We start from the raw sequence: 22,752 nt of genomic DNA on the forward strand, positions 1-22,752 counted from the left end.
AGAGCTGCTGGTGTATAGCAAGTCTATAGCTTATACATGTTACAGAGCCGCTGGTGTATAGCAAGCCTATAGCTTATACATGTTACAGAGCCGCTGGTGTATAGTAAGCCTATAGCTTATACATGTTACAGGGCCACTGGTGTATAGTGATCCTATAGCTTATACATGTTACAGAGCCGCTGGTGTATAGCAAGCCTATAGCTTATACATGTTACAGAGCCACTGGTGTATAGTGATCCTATAGCTTATACATGTTACAGAGCCGCTGGTGTATAGTGATCCTATAGCTTATACATGTTACAGAGCCGCTGGTGTATAGCAAGCCTATAGCATATACATGTTACAGAGCCGCTGGTGTATAGCAAGCCTATAGCTTATACATGTTACAGAGCCGCTGGTGTATAGTAAGCCTATAGCTTATACATGTTACAGGGCCACTGGTGTATAGTGATCCTATAGCTTATACATGTTACAGAGCCGCTGGTGTATAGCAAGCCTATAGCTTATACATGTTACAGAGCCGCTGGTGTATAGTGATCCTATAGCTTATACATGTTACAGAGCCGCTGGTGTATAGTGATCCTATAGCTCAGGGGTAGGGAACCTATGGCTCGGGAGCCAGATGTGGCTCTTTTGATGGCTAAATCTGGCTCACAGACAGATCAGTTAGGGGTTGATTCACTAAACTATACTGATCAAGCAGCGCAGCTTAGTGTGGCAGCGCAAGTACAATTTTCAAAGTAGTGCACGCTACTGCTGTAGCATGCACTACTAACTTACTCCCCCAAAACTAACATCTGCTCCAATTGTACCACCCTGGATCCTGTCAGGTCCAGTGACTTTGTAGGGCGAGATTCCCACACTTTGATTTGCCCATTAGGCTGTCTGTCACTTGACAGGCAGCCTATTGGGAAAAAGTGTGGGATCTCCTCTTACAAAGTGAATCAACCCCCAAGTCAGCTAGCTAATTGTACAAGCTGTTAGTCGGTATTTCTCCTGTCTGGCTCTCAGGGAAATTGCTGATGTTGCTCAAACCCAAAAGAAGCTGAAGACCTGTCTGACATTTCCGCTGCCTGGCGGTACAACTGTATACACATTACCATGGCAACAGGACTACATGGCCCTCTGCTGCGCATGCGCACTGTCCCAGTTTGAAACGCATTGTATGACTCTCACAGGATTACATTTTAAAATATGTGGCGGTTATGGCTCTCTCAGGCAGAAAGTTTCCTGACCCCTGGTATAGCTTATACATATTACATAGCCGCTGGTGTATAGCAAGCCTATAGCTTATACATGTTACAGAACTGCTGGTGTATAGCAAGCCTATAGCTTATACATATTACAGAGCCACTGGTGTATAGCAAGCCTATAGCTTATACATGTTACAGAACTGCTGGTGTATAGCAAGCCTATAGCTTATACATGTTACAGACCCACTGGTGTATAGTGAGCCTATAGCTTATACATGTTACAGAACTGCTGGTGTACAGCAAGCCTATAGCTTATACATGTTACAGACCCGCTGGTGTATTGCGAGCCTATAGCTTATACATGTTACAGAGCCGCTGGTGTATAGTGATCCTATAGCTTATACATGTTACAGAGCCGCTGGTGTACAGCGAGCCTATAGCTAATACATGTTACAGAGCTGCTGGTGTATAGCGAGCCTATAGCTTATACAGGTTACAGATCCACTGGTGTATAGCAAGCCTATAGCTTATACATGTTACAGATCCGCTGGTGTATAGCAAGCCTATAGCTTATACATGTTACAGAGCCGCTGGTGTATAGCAAGCCTATAGCTTATACATGTTACAGAGCCGCTGGTGTATAGAAAGCCTATAGCTTATACATGTTACAGATCCGCTGGTGTATAGCATGCTTATAGCTTATACATGTTACAGATCCACTGGTTTATATAGCAAGCCTATAGCTTATACATGTTACAGGTCCGCTGGTGTATAGCAAGCCTAAAGGTTATACATGTTACAGATCCGCTGGTGTATAGCGAGCCTATAGCTTATACATGTTACAGAGCTGCTGGTGTATAGCAAGTCTATAGCTTATACATGTTACAGATCCGCTGGTGTATAGCACGCCTATAGCTTATACATGTTACAGAGCCGCTGGTGTATAGTGAGCCTATAGCTTATACATGTTACAGAGCCGCTGGTGTATAGTGAGCCTATAGCTTATACATGTTACAGAGCCGCTGGTGTATAGTGATCCTATAGCTTATACATGTTACAGATCCGCTGGTGTATAGTGAGCCTATAGCTTATACATGTTACAGAGCCGCTGGTGTATAGAAAGCCTATAGCTTATACATGTTACAGATCCGCTGGTGTATAGCATGCCTATAGCTTATACATGTTACAGATCCACTGGTGTATAGCAAGCCTATAGCTTATACATGTTACAGAGCCGCTGGTGTATAGCATGCCTATAGCTTATACATGTTACAGATCCGCTGATGTATAGCACGCCTATAGCTTATTCATGTTACAGATCCGCTGGTGTATAGTGAGCCTATAGCTTATACATGTTACAAAGCTGCTGGTGTATAGCAAGCCTATAGCTTATACATGTTACAGAACCGCCGGTGTATAACAAGCTTATAGCATTGTGGGTAACCACAGATGTTCACTTAAAGCCGAATTATCGCAAATACCTTCTGTTTTGAGAAGGCAAACCACACTAAGCTTTATTTTAGTCGGAGGGCTTTTTGGTCTCTTTAAGTCCCCTATACTTTCCTAGTAGTTTGGGTCACCCAAACTGCTTAGTTACTCTGTTATACTGGTCCAAGCCCTATCCCATAGAGCCAGATCAATCCCTGCCAAGCACTGAGGAGGACCAAAAGTCTGAAACAGGCTGTCTACATAAGGGGTGGATGCGGCTCTGTAACATGTATAAGCTATAGGCTTGCTATACACCAGCGGCTCTGTAACATGTATAAGCTATAGGCTTGCTATACACCAGCGGCTCTGTAACATGTATAAGCTGTAGGCTTGCTATACACCAGCAGCTCTGTAACATGTATAAGCTATAGGCTTGCTATACACCAGCTGCTCTGTAACATGTATAAGCTATAGGCATGCTATACACCAGGGCTCTGTAACATGTATAAGCTATAGGCTTACTATACACCAGCGGCTCTGTAACATGTATAAGCTATAGGCATGCTATACACCAGGGCTCTGTAACATGTATAAGCTATAGGCTTGCTATACACCAGCGGCTCTGTAACATGTATAAGCTGTAGGCTTGCTATACACCAGCAGCTCTGTAACATGTATAAGCTATAGGCTTGCTATACACCAGCGGCTCTGTAACATGTATAAGCTATAGGCTCACTATACACCAGCGGCTCTGCCACATGTATAAGCTATAGGCTTGCTATACACCAGCGGCTCTGTAACATGTATAAGCTATAGGCTTGCTGTACACCAGTGGCTCTGTAACATGTATAATCTATAGGCTTGCTATACACCAGTGGCTCTGTAACATGTATTAGCTATAGGCTCGCTGTACACCAGCGGCTCTGTGACATGTATAAGCTATAGGCTTGCTATACACCAGCTGCTCTGTAACATGTATAAGCTATAGGCATGCTATACACCAGGGCTCTGTAACATGTATAAGCTATAGGCATGCTATACACCAGGGCTCTGTAACATGTATAAGCTATAGGCTTACTATACACCAGCGGCTCTGTAACATGTATAAGCTATAGGCATGCTATACACCAGGGCTCTGTAACATGTATAAGCTATAGGCTTGCTATACACCAGCGGCTCTGTAACATGTATAAGCTGTAGGCTTGCTATACACCAGCAGCTCTGTAACATGTATAAGCTATAGGCTTGCTATACACCAGCGGCTCTGTAACATGTATAAGCTATAGGCTCACTATACACCAGCGGCTCTGCCACATGTATAAGCTATAGGCTTGCTATACACCAGCGGCTCTGTAACATGTATAAGCTATAGGCTTGCTATACACCAGCGGCTCTGTAACATGTATAAGCTGTAGGCTTGCTATACACCAGCAGCTCTGTAACATGTATAAGCTATAGGCTTGCTATACACCAGCGGCTCTGTAACATGTATAAGCTATAGGCTCACTATACACCAGCGGCTCTGCCACATGTATAAGCTATAGGCTTGCTATACACCAGCGGCTCTGTAACATGTATAAGCTATAGGCTTGCTATACACCAGTGGCTCTGTAACATGTATAAGCTATAGGCTTGCTATACACCAGTGGCTCTGTAACATGTATAAGCTATAGGCTTGCTATACACCAGCGGCTCTGTAACATGTATAAGCTATAGGATCACTATACACCAGTGCTCTGTAACATGTATAAGCTGTAGGCTTGCTATACACCAGCGGCTCTAACATGTATAAGCTATAGGCTTGCTATACACCAGTGGCTCTGTAACATGTATAAGCTATAGGCTTGCTATACACCAGCGGTTCTGGATATAAGCCTGGCTTAAGGAGCACAAAGAGATCATTTGCATATTCAGCAGAGCTGCATTGTGGGAAGCCACAGTTGCTCACTTAAAGCTGAATTATGGCAAATACCTTCTGTTTTAAGAAGACAAACCACAGTAAAAATGGACAAAAACAAGCCAGCCTCTTGGACACCCACTGTGGAGGCAGCCGACAGCCATCTCACTCAGCTGAACACGACTGGTATATTACACAACTTACATGTATGCCAATGTATAAACATGCAGGTGGAGGTGGTCACCTGACTGACACCATCCTCACTCAGGTGACCACCACCACCTTCTGCATGTTTATACACTCTTCTACATATAAATTGCATAATGCAAACATGTTTATAGCAAATGTTTAGGAAGAGAGAGAAATTTCGCTTTAATGCACTTAGTGATAAAGCCTAAGGCCCCTGAACTTGGGTTCTAAGGCTGAGTGAAAGCAATAGACTTGTGTGCATTGGGAACAGCACTATATACAGTGACAGAAAGTTACCCATGCTGGCGATGATGCTGTGGACAGGAAGTCGCGAGGGTTCCCCGTAGATGCCCCGCCCCTTCTTCTTCTGCTTCTCCTCCTGTTTGAAGATGAAGGCGGAGTTCTCTTCCTTGGTGATGTTGATGTAGAAGCAGGTGTCGGAGCCAGCCATGATGTGTCGAGGGCCGGGGTTCAGCAGGATACTCTTATTGTCCTCTCTCCGTACCCCGATCAAACACACGCCATACCTGCAACACAGAATGACTGCATTATTATCTCCGACCACTAGAGGCCGCCAGACTGAGGAGGTCACCACTGGGAAGGAACCAGCCAGATGGGCCAACAGAAGCTGAAGATAAACTACAGAAAAATGCAAGCATTGTCTATGAGATTCCACAAGCTCTGCTGTCAGCTGCACAATCGCCTTCCCCATGACCACCCAGCGTAGACACCCCTCATTCCCCCTCCCCCACATCCCATAACCCCCAAACACCCACTATCATCCAAAGACACCCCTTCTCCCCCCAGACAACCCCCACCACAGGACACCAAGCATAGACATCCCTCATTACCTCTCCCCCACACCCCATCCCCCCGCAGACACACCTTCTGCCCACAGACACCCCCTATCATCCAAAGACAGCCCTTCTCCCCACAGACACCCCCTATCATCCAAAGACACCCCTTCTCCCCCCAGACATTCCCCACCAACCACAGGACACCTAGCATAGACACCCCTCATTACCTCTCCCCCACACCCCATCCCCCTGCAGACACCCCTTCTCCCCACAGACACCCCTTTGCATCACAGGCCACCCAGCATAGACACCCCTCATTCCCCATCCCCCGCAGGCACCTTTTCTCCCCCCAGACACCCCCTCCCATCGCTCCCGCCAGGTGCCCCTCCCACCACAATCCACCCAGCAAAGACACCCCTCATTTCACCCACACACGCCCTCCCCCCACAGACACCCCCTAATGATCGTCCACAGACAATCCTCCTGTAACACAACAGGCCACCCTGCATAGACTTCCCTCATTCCCCCAAAGAAACTCCTCATCCCCTAAGACAACCCACCACAACAGACTCCACCCACAAACAATCCTCCCTCCCCCACAGACACCCCTCTCCTCAGAGACATTCCCCACTGGCACCAGAATACTGGCATGCAGCACTTACTTCTTGTGAGCGTGGAAAGAAGCGTAGGTGAAGCTCTTCCCCGCATACTCCATGAAGAACTTGCTGTCCCCCATACGGATGTGATAGACCTCATTCCCGGAACAGCGTCCGTACATCCTCTGCCACTCCTCCGGTGACTGCTGCCCCTCCCTGCACAAAGCAGGAACAACAGGAGATATAAGCAACAACATACATCATTCCATAGTACATCCTCTGCCCTGCCTCCGGTGACTGCAGCCCCTCCCTGCACAAAGCAGGAATAACAGGAGATATAAGCAACAACATACATCATTCCATAGTACATCCTTTGCCCCTCCTCCGGTGACTGCTGCCCCTCCCTGCACAAAGCAGGAATAACAGGAGATATAAGCAACAACATACATCATTCCATAGTACATCCTCTGCCCCGCCTCCGGTGACTGCTGCCCCTCCCTGCACAAAGCAGGAACAATCGATATAAGCAACAACATACATCATTCTATAGTACATCCTCTGCCACTCCTCCGGTGACTGCTGCCCCTCCCTGCACAAAGCAGGAACAACAGGAGATATAAGCAACAACATACATCATTCCATAGTACATCCTCTGCCCCGCCTCCGGTGACTGCTGCCCCTCCCTGCACAAAGCAGGAACAACAAGAGATATAAGCAACAACATACATCATTCTATAGTACATCCTAAGCACCTCCTCCGGTGACTGCTGCCCCCTTCCTGCACAAAGCAGGAACAATCAATATAAGCAACAACTTACTGTACGTTGTTCTATAGTACATACTAAGCCCCTCCTCCAGTGACTGCTGCCCCTCTCTGCACAAAGCAGGAACAACAGGAGATATAAGAAACAACCTACTGTACATCATTCTATAGTACATACTAAGCCCCTCCTCCGGTGACTGCTGCCCCTCCCTGCACAAAGCAGGAACAACATACATCATTCTATAGTACATCCTCTGCCACTCCTCCGGTGACTGCTGCCCCTCCCTGCACAAAGCAGGAACAACATACATCATTCTATAGTACATCCTCTGCCACTCCTGCGGTGACTTCTGCCCCTCCCTGCACAAAGCAGGAACAACATACATCATTCTATAGTACATCCTAAGCCCCTCCTCCGGTGACTGCTGCCCCTCCCTGCACAAAGCATGAACCACATACATCATTCTATAGTACATCCTCTGCCCCTCCTCCGGTGACTGCTGCCCCTTCTCCGGTGACTGCTGCCCCTCCCTGCACAAAGCAGGAACAACATACATCATTCTATAGTACATCCTCTGTCACTCCTCCTGTGACTGCTGCCCCTCCCTGCACAAAGCAGGAACAACATACTGTGAGGATATATGTGATGATGATGATATGTATGGTAATATGCAGAACATAGAAGCCATATTTTTCATTTTGTGTCATGTGTAGGGCTGAAGGAAGCTGCTACTTTGAGCTTCTGTATTCAGTTCCTCTGGAAGTTGGACGCTGCTAATTGGATCTCCTGTAGGCCAGAATAGTACATTTGCATCTGAAGGTGAACGCTTGTGAACAGTAGAGCAGGACCTGCTAATGTGATTGCCTGTATGTCAATGACACTGCATTTGCATTCAGTTCCTCTGGATACAGGTAATTAGGCAACGACCCTCTATTCTCTCCTGGATCTTGCATTGCTTTGAACTTTGTGTATAGGTAAACAAGCCAAAATACAATCCAGATTAGATGAGTCTGGACAGTTGGAAGCTAACACAGGAATGTTTGAAGTTTACATATAAACAGCCGGCAAAAATGTTGAAGAAGTTGGAAGCCTTACTCAAATGTCTTTTGAGGTTTGTAAATATAATTTTACCTGTGGAAATTAGCTCTATGGAGAGATGGGAAATGTCTGGAAAGTTAATTAAAACTAGTTCCTCCCCTTCCCAATGAAATTGCAGCCTACAGGCATTCCTCCCAGCATAAAAGGCAGGGCCAGATGCCTGAAAATCATCTTCTCCTGAGGGTAGTGCATAGCTAGAGATGATCCTGAGCGAATCAGAAAATTAGTGTACCTCCACGGTTGGACATTTGCGCTGGTAAAAGTTCAATTTCTGTTTATTCCCGTTTTATTTTATGCAACTTGTCTTGTGTATCTTTGTAACTTTTTTTGTAGTTTTTACTTTGTTTTTTGTAAATCTTGTGTACATATTATTTTCTGCATTGTTCCACTTTTTCTGGAATATTAAATCGTTATTTAATAAGTTTGACTTCTGCTGTACTAAGCCAATGCTTATAGCCTAGAAGAGACTGCAGTGTAACTTGCGTTACAAGTTCAGTGCCTGATTGTGCCTTGCTACTGTACGATTGTACTGTGTGTGTGTGTGTGTGTGTGTGTGTGTGTGTGTGTGTGTGTGTGTGTGTGTGTGTGTGTGTGTGTGTGTGTGTGTGTGTGTGTGTGTGTGTGTGTGTGTGTGTGTGTGTGTGTGTGTGACTGACTGCTGCCCCTCTCTGCACAAAGCAGGAACAACAAGAGATATAAGCAACAACATACATCATTTTATAGTACATCCTAAGCCCCTCCTCTGGTGACTGCTGCCCCTCCCTGCACAAAGCAGGAACAACAAGAGATATAAGCAACAACATACATCATTTTATAGTACATCCTAAGCCCCTCCTCTGGTGACTGCTGCCCCTCCCTGCACAAAGCAGGAACAACAAGAGATATAAGCAACAACATACCTCATTCTATAGTACATCCTAAGCCCCTCCTCTGGTGACTGCTGCCCCTCCCTGCACAAAGCAGGAACAACATACATCATTTTATAGTATATCCACCACCAGAGTGGAAGTACGGTCTCCTTTCTGGGTGAAATATTCAGGAAGAGAAGAGAGCGGATGCTGCATTTGGTAGGTCATGGATGGGGGGCTTGGAGGAGAGGGGGGTATCGGAGGAAGATGAAGGAAGGAAGAATATTTGTAGACCTCGCCCTATGAAATATTGATAAGGCGTGCTGCGATATTAACAGCATGATTTGCACCGAATAACTCACACTCAGCTGCAAAGACCTCCGAAACTGCGCTCTGCAAATGCTAAAAATAAACAGTGAACCTCACCTTCCTTCCTGATAAAAAGTGATAGCAGCTGTTTTAAAATTAAAAAAAAAAACATAGAAGTTGCTTATTTCCCCTTCTAAAGCCTGTGGTCACATGACTATAACCTCAGCTCCTTTGATGCTCCTCTCCTTGGAAGAGGTTGGGCTACTGCATATGACCCCTCCCCTGAGGAAATCTGGCCATGACCCCTCCCCAAATGACACTCCTGCAGCATCTCCTAGAGCAGTGATGGCTAACCTTGGCACTCCAGCTGTGGTGGAACTACAAGTCCCATGAGGCATTGCAATACTCTGAAAGCTCTAAGCACAACTCGGGGAGGCAGAGGCATGATGGGATTTGTAGTTTTGTCACAGCTGCAGTGCCAAGGTTAGCCATCAATGTCTACAGTTACCCTAGTTTATAGCTAGGTATTTACTTTAAAAATAAGTTTATAATTCAGCTTCAGCCTGATAATATGAGCAGCTATGTAGGCTAAAGAAGCCCATAAGCAGGAGGAAGGGGTGACACCACCCCCTGTGCTTACTTTATCACAGTATATTGGGGTCACCTCAATATCCCGAACCTACAGAAAAGGGCTTCTCCAGTAAGCAAAGGTTGGGGAGTAATGGAGGAAAGAGTTAATGTAAGGATAGCAAAATGTTGTGTATTATTATTTTTCTGTGAATAGGAATTGCAAAATTACATCCTATCATAACATCTTGAAATGGGGAAACCAAATTAAAAAAAATCCACAAACGAAATATTAAAATGTCCTGCCTTTAAAACTCGTTTAAATATTAACCACTTCACCACTGAGGGGTTTTACCCCCTGAGCACCAGAGCAATTTTCTCCTTTCAGCGCTCCTTCCATTCATTCGTCTATAACTTTATCATTACTTATCGCAATTAAATGAACTATATCTTGTTTTTTTCGCCACCAATTAGGCTTTCTTTCGGTGGGACATTATGCCAAGAATTATTTTATTCTAAATGTGTTTTAATGGGAAAATAGGAAAAATGTGGGAAAAAAACATTTTTCAGTTTTCGGCCATTATAGTTTTTAAATAATGCATGCTACTGTAATTAAAACCCATGAAATGTATTTGCCCTTTTGTCCCGGTTATAAAACCGTTTAAATTATGTCCCTATCACAATGTTTGGCGCCAATATTTTATTTGGAAATAAAGGTGCATTTTTTTCAGTTTTGCGTCCATCCCTAATTACAAGCCCATAGTTTATAAAGTAACAGTGTTATACCCTCTTGACATAAATATTTAAAAAGTTCAGTCCCTAAGGTAACTTTTTATGTATTTTTTTTAATTGTAAATTTTTGAATTTTTTTTTAATTACAAAAAAAAAAAAAAAATGGGGAGTGTGGGAGGTAATGAGTTAATTTTTTTGTGTAACCCTCATTTATTTCTATGTGAAAAATGCTTAGGGTGTAGTTTTACTATTTGGCCACAAGATGACAACAGTAACTTTTTGTGTATAGCGACCTGCGAGCGTCCTTCCGGACGCTCGCAGGAAGTATAAGGAGGCTGTGAGTGTTTGTTATTTTTCACAATAATCGCGCTGCTCATCGGAGAGCAGCGGATCATTGCGGGGGCTTAGATCAACGAACGGGAATGGATTTTCCCGTTCATTGATCTCCGGGCGAGCGGGCGGCGGCGTGTTTACTAGCGGGAGCGCGGACAGCGTCGGGAAGGCGGAAAGTACGGATTTCTCCGTCCCTGGGGGTTAAAGGATGGAAAAAGGGACGGAGAAATCCGTACGGGCGGGGGTAAAGTGGTTAAAGATATACATTTCAATATTCAAACATGACCATATAGGAAGGTCGACTTCATTGTACATTTTTAATATTCGTTTAATAATTTATGAAGGTCTTTAATAAAATGTTATAATGTTTGCATTAAATTCTATAGGAACCGATCTCTGTAGTTCTCTCTTCTTTAAAGCTTACAATTAAACTCTGAGTTTACGAAAAGAAAATTAGAATTGTATAACAGTGCCGCGGTATATGTCAGAGCTATATAAATGTATAATAGTGTGTGACTGGGGTGAGGACAGAGTGTAAGCTCCTCTGGTGCAGAGACTGATGGGAATGGATCAGTGATCTCTGTACAGCGCTGTGGAATATGTCAGAGCTATATAAATGTATAATAATAATAGTGTGTGACTGTGGTGAGGACATTAGAGTGTAAGCTCCTCCGGTGCAGAGACTGATGGGAATGGATCAGTGATCTCTGTACAGCGCTGTGGTATATGTCAGAGCTATATAAATGTATAATAATAATAGTGTGTGACTGTAGTGAGGACATTAGAGTGTAAGCTCCTCCGGTGCAGAGACTGATGGGAATGGATCAGTGGTTTCTGTACAGCGCTGTGGAATATATCGGAATATGCAAGCTATGAAATGTCTCAAGTACAGTACTTTATAAAAATGGGACAACATAGGCTACTGTTCTAAACAAGTTAAAATTCAACTTACTGCCCCCTGGAGGTGTGGACGAGAAGTGTGATGAGGGTGGAGGTTGCCGGACATACGCAATTCAATGCCAGCATTGCGTATTTAAACTCCTCCTCACAAACCACATGATCTGTAAGTTACGAACAAAAGTCCAATTTACCATCATGCCAGGTTTCATTTCACAATCTGACATCAGCCTATAAAGCAAATACACCAAAGTATGGAGCTAGTCTGATCTTCCAAGCATAGAGAAATGGGGTTATGAAATAGTTTGAAGCAACTCTGAAGCAAACAAAACCCCAAAATGTGTGATATAATGAATTGTATGTGTAGCAAGGATAATTAACAGAACATTCGTAGCAAAGAAAAGAGTCTCATTTTTATTTTCAGGTTTTTTTTTATAACACTGAATCATTCTGTAATATTTGCAGTTTAGAAACCACACTCTGTCTTAAAGAGACTCCGTAACAAAAATTGCATCCTGTTTTTTATCATCCTACAAGTTCCAAAAGCTATTCTAATGTGTTCTGGCTTACTGCAGCACTTTCTGCTATCACAGTCTCTGTAATAAATCAATGTATCTTTCCCTTGTCAGACTTGTCAGCCTGTGTCTGGAAGGCTGCCAAGTTCTTCAGTGTTGTGGTTCTGTGATGCATCTCCTTCCTCCAGCCCCTCTCTGCACACTGCCTGTGTATTATTTAGATTAGAGCAGCTTCTCTCTTCTCTTATCTTTTACAAGCTGGATAAATCCTCCTCTGAGCTGGCTGGGCTTTCACATACTGAGGAATTACATACAAGGGCAAAGCTGTTTGCAGGAGAAAAAAGAGCAGCCTGAAACTTCAGTGCATGAGAACTGCAGGGAGAAAAACACACAAATGATCTCTTGAGATTAAAAAGGAAGGCTGTATACAGCCTGCTTGTGTATGGATGTATTTTCTATGTGTGGACATACTGTACATCAACCTACTTCCTGTTTTGGTGGCCATTTTGTTTGTTTATAAACAAACTTTTTAAAACTGTTTTTAACCACTTTTAATGCGGCGAGGAGCGGCGAAATTGTGACAGAGGGTAATAGGAAATGTCCCCTAACACACTGGTATGTTTACTTTTGAGCGATTTTAACAATACGGATTCTCTTTAAGGCTCTCACACACCTGAGCTGATTCCTGGCGTTTTGACACAAAGTCAATAGTTTGCGTTTTACAAGGTAAAATGTAAGTCCATAGACTTTCATTTTACCTTTCACATCTAACGCTGCATTTTGCTGCACTGCCGCACAGCAACTTCCCGATGTCACTCAACGCATGCATGAAATCGGGTTAGTGAATGCATTGGCTAATGTGAAACAGCTATAAAACAGCAGAAATAAATGACCCTTTTGTTATAATTTAAGTAGGCCTCAGTTATTTGGACTGAGTTAGTCAAAAAGGCTTGGGGTGCAGACCTGCCCTTTAGGCAGGGAACACACTTGACTGTTTTTGTACGCGTTTTCTGCACAGAAAAACTGAGAACACATGTTAATCAATGGGCTAGTGCACACTTAGCGTGGTTTTCATGTGCAGTAAAAAAACTGACATTCTGCATCATGATTCTGCACATTTTGTCAGTTTTTTGTATCAATTACATGAGCTGCAGTGAAAAAACGCGCGCGTTTTCCTGCATAGAAACACACTTGGTGTGCAGAAAACGTACGCAGAAAAATGCGTGCAGAAAACTGAAAGACAAGTGTGTCCCCTGCCTGAAGGGGATTTTCTCTTAGAGAGAAAATCTGCAGTTCTGTCAGCAGAACTAGGACATACCAAGAAGCTGTTCTATAGACAAGGTCTCACTAACCTCAACATAGAGACCACAAGAACACTAAACAAAGCCATGTTTATTCAACATGGAAATTGTTTGTGTCTAGGGCAAAATATCTTATATAATATTAATCGAGTAGGTGTGTGTCCTGACATCACAAGGGATCTGAACCAATCATAGATGGCTCAGATGATGTCACATTTAACTCTTTCTGGTTCATATAAAACCCACAGCCGGAGTATGGAGTGGCACTTTCTGTCTTGCTACCTGTCCCTGCTGGCTTAAACCTTTATATAATCCATTTCTGTTCTGATATGATGTATGCTGTACATAGGTAGTATAGAGGATGTAACATAGTATAGATCTAAGAGGACCTGATTACCTTCAGCAGGAAGGTAATCACGAAGCTGTAACGCAACATGAGAATCTGCTTGGCTAAGATGTGACGAACTGTATCTGTATATCTGTGTAGTGAATAAACTCCTTGTACTTTGAAGACGCCTGAGAACGGTCTATCTCCAATAATGCTTGCTGTGTTGAGAGTCAAGTTATCGCACAGTCTGTGAGGTGCAACTCTAAGAAGTTGCTGGTGTCGAAGCAAAAAGGTGATTTATAACACCTTTGAACTTTCCTGCAGTAAAACCTTATCTCAAGCTGTATGTTTCTTGGCTGTTTAAGTGACTCAAAAGACTGCATTCCACCTAGTGGGTGAATAGCTCAGAGAAGCTCTTTTTTGCATAGATAACAACTGAAGTTTCTTAAAGAGACACTGAAGCGGAAAAAAAAATGAAGATATAATGAATTGGTTGTGTAGTACGGATAGTTACTAGAACATTAGTAGCAAAGAAAATATTCTCATATTTTTTATTTTCAGTTATATAGTGTTTTATTAGAACACTGCATCATTCTCTACTCAGCATTCGAAATGTTTTTACAGAGCAGGCCAGTGAACTATTGACCTGTCCTCTGAAAAGAAAAAGAAAATACAGTGACTGACAGTTGAGATAACAAGCTGCAGAAGACAGAGCTCTCTGCGACTTTAAAAGTGGTGGAGCTCAATGGCTCTTTTGCATAGATAACTGGAGCCTGTACTGTAAACAATATTAGACTTATGTCTCTGCTACTTTAGTTCTATTTCTTAGTTGTACTACACATACAAATCATTATATGATAATTTTTTTCCTTACAGTGTCTCTTTAAATCTTTCTGTACTGGAAAACAATTTCTATTTCTTCGCTGTACTACACATATATAATTCATTATATCATAAGTTTATTTTCGCTTCAGATTTTCTTTAAAGAAACACTTTACGAAGGTGCTTTAAACCTAATAATTAATGAGCAGTAGTTCCTGAAAAATTGTGAAATCCATGTGATGTTCTCCTCAGAGGGAAGTCAGAAATGAGTCAGGCAATATGGTCGCCTCAGTCATGTGACCTCATGCGTGTGGTCACCTGACCTGATCTCATCTATGGATTTGAACCCACCTGCAAACTTGACGTGAAACTTGTTCTCGGGCTTCAGGATTTGGACGTAGAGAGGACAGTTGGGAGCGAAGTCTTTGACGGCCCAGGCTCTCAGGATGGTCTGATGGTCCTAGAGGGAAGACACAAATCGACATGTTCCTCTCAGACGGATGGACACGACTGACAGAATCGCAGGCCGGTATTGGTACCGCTATAATATCAGTAATAAGTCAGGTCTCCAAAAACCCATTGTCGTCACAAATCACAAAAAATTGCTGAAATACCTTAGCATTTCAAGCTGAAATCACGCCGGTCTCAGCTGGCTGAACGCCGGTGGTAAGAGAGCAAACCAAGCAACGATTTCCAGATCCGCAGCCAGAAGGACTCCGTCGTCGGTAAAACCATCCTAATTCTCCTCTCTCAGAATGTCCCATTATTACATCACAAACAGCTTCATATTTACCAGCCAGGTGACCATCAGTGGGTGGCAAAAACTGCTAACTTGCCTAGGGCAAAAGAAAGACCTAAAACATGGAATACTGAACTTACCTGGGCCTTCCTCCAGTCCCCCGTAGCCCGTGAGGTTCCTCTGCGTCCTCTGGGCACCCTCCGCGGGCCGTAGTTTGAGGACCACTGCTCTAGAGATTCTTAGGCAAGTATCTAATTTTTTATGTAACCTGCTTTGGGTACAGTTTAAGCAGTGTTACAGCAAAGCAGTTCTACAAAAGCCCTGCACACGCACTACATGGTCTAGCATGTATATGGCCAATCCCCATCCCAAAGGTGTCCGAACACGCTAACAGGGCTGTGGAGTCGGAAGATTTTTGTGCCGACTCCACAGCCCTGCATGCTAAGACCAGAGCTCTGCGCAGCCAGCCGTGCAACCAGCAAGGTTCTTCCACACCACACTCCCCCATCCATGTCTTCATGGACCTTGCTTTCTGGGCTGGAGAGCAGTCATGTTGGGACAGGATGGGGTCACCCCTTAACTGTTCCCACAAAGTTGGGAGCATGAAATTGCCAAACAATTCAGGGCATCATGAACCATTCAGTTCCTTTCATAGTAACAGAGAGGCCAAGCCTAACCCTGAAAATAACCCCACATCTTAATCTCCTGCCCACCACCACCAAACTTCACACTTCACACTTAACCTCCCTGGCGGTACGCAGTTTCAGGTGCTGTGTACGCGGGAGGATTTTTTTTTAATTAAATGTTATCTAAATGCTTAAAGAGAACCAGAGATGAAGCACCCTCTTGTATTTTACCTTATAAATCAGTGGGAACATGACAGTAAACACCTAATCTGCTCTTTGTTACATTGTTCTCTGTTTAATTTGCCTGTTATCACCTCTAAGATAAGAATCCCGACTAAGCAGTCGGTCTGGCTTTGCTACAGAATAATTATAGCTGAGACTGTGTTCTTTGCTGTCTTCAAGTCCAAGCCTGCCCCCTGCTGGCTTTGCTCAGGAATCATTATAGCTGAGTCATTATAGCAAAGCCAGACTCAATGCTCAGTCCGGGATTCTTATCTCAGCTAGATAACAGACACTTTTAGCAGTGAGGATGGAACAGAGAGCATGGTAAATGTTTTCTCTAATGTTCCCACTGATTTCTATGGTAAAATACATAAGGGTGCTTCGTCTCTGGTTCACTTTAAAGAGACACTGAAGCGAAAAAAAAATATGATATAATGAATTGGTTGTGTACTATGAATAATTACTAGAAGATTAGCAGAAAAGAAAATATTCCCATATTTTTATTTTCAGGTATATAATGTGTTTTCTAACATTGCATCATTCTCTAATATGTGCAGATTACACAACACTCAGCATTCAAAATGATTCTTTCAGAGCAGTCTGTGAACTAATGACCTCTCCTCTGGCAGATAAAAAGAAAACTGTTCACTTACAGTTGAGATAATAAAAGTCAGAAAACAGCCCTCTCCAGGACTTTGAAAGTCGTAGAGATTAATGGCTTTTTTGCATGGAGATAACAACTGGAGTTTCTTAACTCTTCCTGTACTGGAAACAATTAGACTGATGTATCTGATCTTAATGTTTTATTTCTTAGCTGTACTACACATACAAATCATAATATCATCATTTTTTTTTTTCGCTTCAGTGTCTCTTTAAGCTAGCACTTTGCTAGCTAACTGTGGCCCCCAAGTCCCCCGGCACCGCTCTGATCCCCCCGATCGTCGCCGGCAATATTTACCCGTACGCGATCCCGCGAGAGCCGCATCTTCACTGGTCCCTGGGGGGCACGTATAACGGCGGCGATCGGGGGGACTTGGGGGGCATAGTTAGCTAGCAAAGTGCTAGCTTAAGCAGATGAATCAAAAAAACAAACAAACAAAAAAAAACTCCTGGGGCCATGTGATCCTCTCCAGCAGCTAGGCCGAACGTAGGTCGGGCTTACCACCAGAGAGGTTAAATAGTCTTGTATTTCTAAATGGCAGACTAAACAGATGGCTTCTCAGTTTGGACTTAAATGCTTCCAGGGATGGAGCTGTCCTGATTGGGTGTGGCAGGGAGTGTAGGGGCAGCATGACGATAGGTATGAGAGGTCATTGTCATTCTGTGTCACAGTTTATGATGACATAAATAGACAGATATTAATAAATGCAGAGGGCAGGGGTCTTACAGCGGCTGTGCGGTCCACCTCATTGCGGCTGCTCAGGATAAAGCAGGCTTCCGCATCGTCCATCCTGTGATAGAGAGAGAGAGAGAGAGAGAGAGAGAGAGAGAGAATCTATATGAGAGATACATCCTCACCATATACAATGCATACTATAGTCTATACGGCTGTGTATAACAAGCTCAGCTTCCGTCAGAGGCTAAAATCTGCAAAACCTGATTCAATGCACAGCCAGGAACAGGCATAGCTGGGACTTATAGTTCACCAAACAACCGTCACCGTGTGTGGAGTTATTGCTACCTGCTATCAGATCTATCATATAATAAGTGGTTTGTAAAACATTCATGTCCCGCTCTGTCAGGCTTATAATGTGTAACTAAACAGTAGCTTTGAATCCTATGGGAGAAAAGCACTTTACAAATGTTATTGTATTGTACTGTACTGTAGAACTGCTAACCAATCCCGATATTGCCCTTTCTGGACAGTACTTGTAGTACCTAAAACATAACTTAATGAATGATAAAAAGACTGGGCTAAACACAAACCACCACCAAACTAATATTGGGGGTAGCCACCACCATATGTAGCAGTACAGCTGTCTAGCTAACTAGTCATTTGTTGCAATCAGAAAGTGCAAAAAGACTGCAAAAAATTCCTCCAGCTGGTCAAGGTGCAAAGTCATAGCACTCCTACACAGGAGAAACACCAAAGACCAGCCCAAAATGGACATTAGCAACCAGTATCATTTGTCTGTGTGTGTTAGGTACAGAGTTCTATCACCCGACCACACATAAAAAATGGCCCTCCCCCCAAACAATCAAAACCCCCGTACAGAGATTTTCAACATGTTTCGCCTATTAACATAATTAGGCTTTGTCAGGGAAGGTGCCATGCTAAATGTGCATAGTGCTAGTGGCAGAATGAGTCGCCCAAGTTAGAGCCAACCTCATACTGGCTTGCACAAGGTATATATAGGTCATATCCCCACCTTAATTAGGTAGCCACGCCCCATGCTTAGCCCACACCTGTTCCATCCCAGAATCCACTGGGAGCAGTGGGAAGGCCTTAGAGGGTGTGTCCTTATCCAAAAACACACCCCTCAGCCCCCTATAATGTTTTTGTTAAGGTGCGATCACACTACGTGCATTGTGCTGCATTACCGCACGTGGCTGCACTGCCTGTACAATTGTGCGAGTGTGGTCACATCTCTGTTTTGTGAGGGACCACATCAGCCAAACACACGGTGCGTTTCTGGATAACGTGTGTGAAAAAGCACATTATATAGCAACTAGCAGGCGGTGCGCACTGCGCTCACGGGGCAGGAGAGTGCAAACCATCCCTCTGCATGTTGTGCTCACCATCCCCCAGTGCATGCGCACCATCTAATCATGACTGGCCAATCACAGCCAGGCAGGGCAAGAGGGGGTGTGTGTGGCGTGGACAGACAGCGCCATGGCCAATGAGAGCAGAGCAGAGCAGGGCAGGACAGGCACATCACCATGGCTAGTTAGAGCAGGGCGGAGCAAGAGGGAGCGGGTGTAGGGTGGACGGACATAGGGTCATGGCTAGTCAGAGCAGAGCAGGGAAAGAGGGGGCATGTGTGGGGTGGACGGACACAGCAGCGTGGCCAGTCAGAGGAGAGCGGGGCAAGATGGGGCGTGTGTGGGGTGGAGTGACATCACCATGGCTCGGCAGGGCGGGGCAAGAGGGAGCGGGTTTAGGGTGGACAGACACAGTGCTGTGGCCAGTCAAAGCAGGGTGGGGCAAGAGGATTCTCCAGACCCTCCCAGTCGTCACAGGCACTTGATAAAGGGATTCTATCATCTGTGTATCAGTCAACAAAGCTATGAATTATTGGACATTAGCTGGTTGTGTGGCCATATCTTGGTTTTCCCAGTTTATGCAAATTTAATATCAAATACGTAATGTAAAATAATTGAAGGCTGAACAAGGGCTTTAAACATTTAAATACGGACCAGGATAATCATTTCTATTGCTGGGGAGACACCTGATAGTTGGTAGCTGCAAAACCCTCGGTTATTGATCCCTCCCTCCCCACCTGTAGGAGGCACTCACTTTGCCCTCATGAGGTCCTGATCCTTCAGAGCTGATCCCTGCAGATAGATGACTCTCTGAGACCACAGCGGTATCTGCAGCACCCTCCGAACCTGGATGTCCATTTCTGTGGGGCACAGGATCACCACATAATAGTCCTAAGGGAAGAGAAAGCAAGAAAATGCCACTGAAAATGTACAATTTTACAGAACACAACTAGAAGTGTGTAGTTTGTGTCTCCTCCCCTCCCACAATGGTGAGATCCCCCTGCAATAGTTTGTGTCTCCTCCCCTCCCACAATGGTGAGATCCCCCTGCAGTAATTTGTGTCTCCTCCCCTCCCACAATGCTGATATCTCCCTGCAGTAGTTAGTGTCTCCTCCCCTCCCACAATGGTGAGATCCCCTTGCAGTAGTTTGTGTCTCCTCCCCTCCCACAATGGTGAGATCCCCCTGCAGTAATTTGTGTCTCCTCCCCTCCCACAATGGTGAGATCCCCCTGCAGTAATTTGTGTCTCCTCCCCTCCCACAATGGTGATATCTCCCTGCAGTATCTGATGTCTCCTCCTCCCACAATGCTGATATCTCCCTGCAGTAGTTTGTGTGTCTCCTCCCCTCCCACAATGGTTAGATCCCCCTGCAGTAGTATGTGTCTCCTCCCCTCCCAGAATGGTGAGATCTCCCTGCAGTAGTTTGTCTCCTCCCCTCCCACAGTGGTGAGATATCCCTGCAGTAGTTTGTCTCTCCTCCCCTCCCACAATGGTGAGATCTCCCTGCAGTGGTTTATGTCTCCTCCCCTCCCACAATGGTGGGATCTCCCTGCAGTAGTTTGTCTTCTCCCCTCCCACAATGGTGAGATATCCCTGCAGTAGTTTGTGTCTCCTCCCCTCCCACAATGGTGAGATCTCCCTGCAGTGGTTTGCATCTCCTCCCCTCCCACAATGGTGAGATCTCCCTGCAGTGGTTTATGTCTCCTCCCCTCCCACAATGGTGAGATCTCCCTGCAGTGGTTTGTGTCTCCTCCCCTCCCACAATGGTGAGATCTCCCTGCAGTAATTTGTGTCTCCTCCCCTCCCACAATGGTGAGATCTCCCTGCAGTAGTTTGTGTCTCCTCCTCTCCCACAATGGTGATATCTCCCTGCAGTAATTTGTGTCTCCTCCCCTCCCACAATGGTGAGATCTCCCTGCAGTAGTTTGTGTCTCCTCCCCTCCCACAATGGTGAGATCTCCCTGCAGTAGTTTGTGTCTCCTCCCCTCCCACAATGGTGAGATCTCCCTGCAGTAGTTTGTGTCTCCTCCCCTCCCACAATGGTGAGATCTCCCTGCAGTAGTTTGTCTCCTCCTCTCCCACAATGGTGAGATTGTGTCACTGTCCCTCACGGTCTCCCTCTGGTGGCTGGACGAGGCACCTGAAGCCGTGGATGTGCGTAGAATTCATTCAGGAAGTCCATGAGGAGGTCGATCTTAAGGGAACTGACGCAGAGGACAACGTGTTTCTCCGTTTGTGCTCGGTGACGACTGTAGTTACCGCCCGACTTCTGCCGCTCCATCCACAGGAAGACCAACTCTTCAAACTGACATACAACAAAAACATCTAAATGAGAAGTCAGCAAATAGTATAAATAAAACCAACGGCATTAAAGGAGAACTCCTACAAGAAATTACAAACAAATAGGATTATTGAGGCCTTCCTGACCAAATCTGATCCTCCGATCCAACAATAGAGAATGTGTAAGGGTTGGATGGAAGTCCTGTTGGGAATTTTGCCACAAGGGGACCCCCATCCCCGACACAGACGCTCCTCTGATAGGCTGGGGGGGAAGCTGGCTCACAGTAATTGTATTTCCCCTCATTACCGCTATTTCAATAGGTGCCTATGGCAACACCCAGACTTCCACCACTAGCGGGCGCCCTGTCTTTCCTCTTCCTGCAATCCCTACAGGTGACCCCCGAGTCTAGTTATCCTGCTGATCACTCTAACATACATGGCCACAGTTCTAGGATGGCTGCAGAAGCCTCCTTTAACATGTGTCAGATATCTGTAGGGTCTCTACCTACCGAGCTGTTAGTTTAATGAGATCTGTGTTTTGAGTCTGTCTGCCAATTATGCAGAGCAGTAAATTAGTGTTTTGGCTGAATTTCCTGGAGCCCTGCCTGAAAAAATACAAGGACTGAAAGTGGCGCGGTCTCCCTCGTTACCAAACTCGGTAGTGAGGGAGGCAGGTTTCATCTCAGAGGAGATTAAAATCCAAAATTTTACCGTTTGGTTTAGACAAGAACAGATTTAATCAAAACAAAAATACAGTCTGGATTTCAGAGCGGGTTTAACTGCGTCGCTTGGGACGGAGAGTCAGAGGATCTTCAGAGAGCTAAAGTCACACTTGAAGGTCCTTCTGACGTACGCACAGTCACCGCGGTGACAGGTGCTATACGTGACCTTTATCTCAGAGGACATACTCTGCTCTTCAGACTCCTCAGCCTCGGAGGTCAGGCTGTCCATACAGAGAAGAGGAGATACCAGGAGAATTCAGACTTGTTTAACATTCGTCAAATGGCGCATTGGAGGAAGTGGTGACATAACGACTGATGCAGACCTCTCTGTGAAACTCAACACTTCTAGCTAATTTTCTCCACCAAGGAACCTTCCCCAGTTCTGGTATCTCCTGTGTATTTTTCCAGAAGACACTTTTACATGCACCTGCTATACCTATAGCTATTACATTACAAGTTATAACTACTTCCAAATAATCTGATGTGACACAGAAGTGCTAGGTTTTTTTGACGTTTCCTGATGTTTATCGTCAGACTCAGACTTTGCTGGTGAGATGCAACTTCCATGACAAATTGGGGAGAGTAGGGACACTAAGGGGAAAAGAGGACACTGAAGGCACAGGACAGAGACGACACTGAGGAAGACAGTGGAGGCACTGAGGGACACAGAGGTGGTATGGGTGGGGAGATGCTAGAGACACAGGGGACGCAGAGGAGGTATGGAAGGGGGCACTAGAGGCACAGGAGATACAGAGGAATTAATTGGGGGAGGAGACAAGAGGCACAGGGGGGCACTAGAGGCACAGGGGACTCAGAGGAGGTATGGAGGAGGACACTAGAGGCGT

At 44.9% G+C, this 22,752-nt stretch overlaps 1 protein-coding gene across 9 annotated transcripts in view; it reads right to left on the bottom strand.

Annotated features, from left to right (window-relative positions):
- KCNT1 (potassium sodium-activated channel subfamily T member 1) overlaps positions 1-22,752 on the bottom strand; it is a 489,153-nt gene that overhangs the window by 82,030 nt on the left and 384,371 nt on the right. For 7 of the 9 annotated variants that reach the window (XM_068249212.1, XM_068249206.1, XM_068249207.1 and 4 more), the window contains 7 exons: positions 21,046-21,210; positions 19,659-19,795; positions 17,589-17,652; positions 14,966-15,074; positions 11,704-11,812; positions 6,167-6,316; positions 5,005-5,234 (listed from right to left, as the gene is read on the bottom strand). In XM_068249212.1, the coding sequence (XP_068105313.1) occupies positions 5,005-5,234; positions 6,167-6,316; positions 11,704-11,812; positions 14,966-15,074; positions 17,589-17,652; positions 19,659-19,795; positions 21,046-21,210 (964 nt within the window). The remainder of the gene's footprint in view (positions 1-5,004; positions 5,235-6,166; positions 6,317-11,703; positions 11,813-14,965; positions 15,075-17,588; positions 17,653-19,658; positions 19,796-21,045; positions 21,211-22,752) is intronic. The other 2 variants (XM_068249213.1, XM_068249209.1) reach the window with 1 other exon arrangement.

The sequence above is a fragment of the Hyperolius riggenbachi genome, chromosome 8, assembly GCF_040937935.1.
Source record: "Hyperolius riggenbachi isolate aHypRig1 chromosome 8, aHypRig1.pri, whole genome shotgun sequence".
NCBI lineage: Eukaryota > Metazoa > Chordata > Amphibia > Anura > Hyperoliidae > Hyperolius > Hyperolius riggenbachi.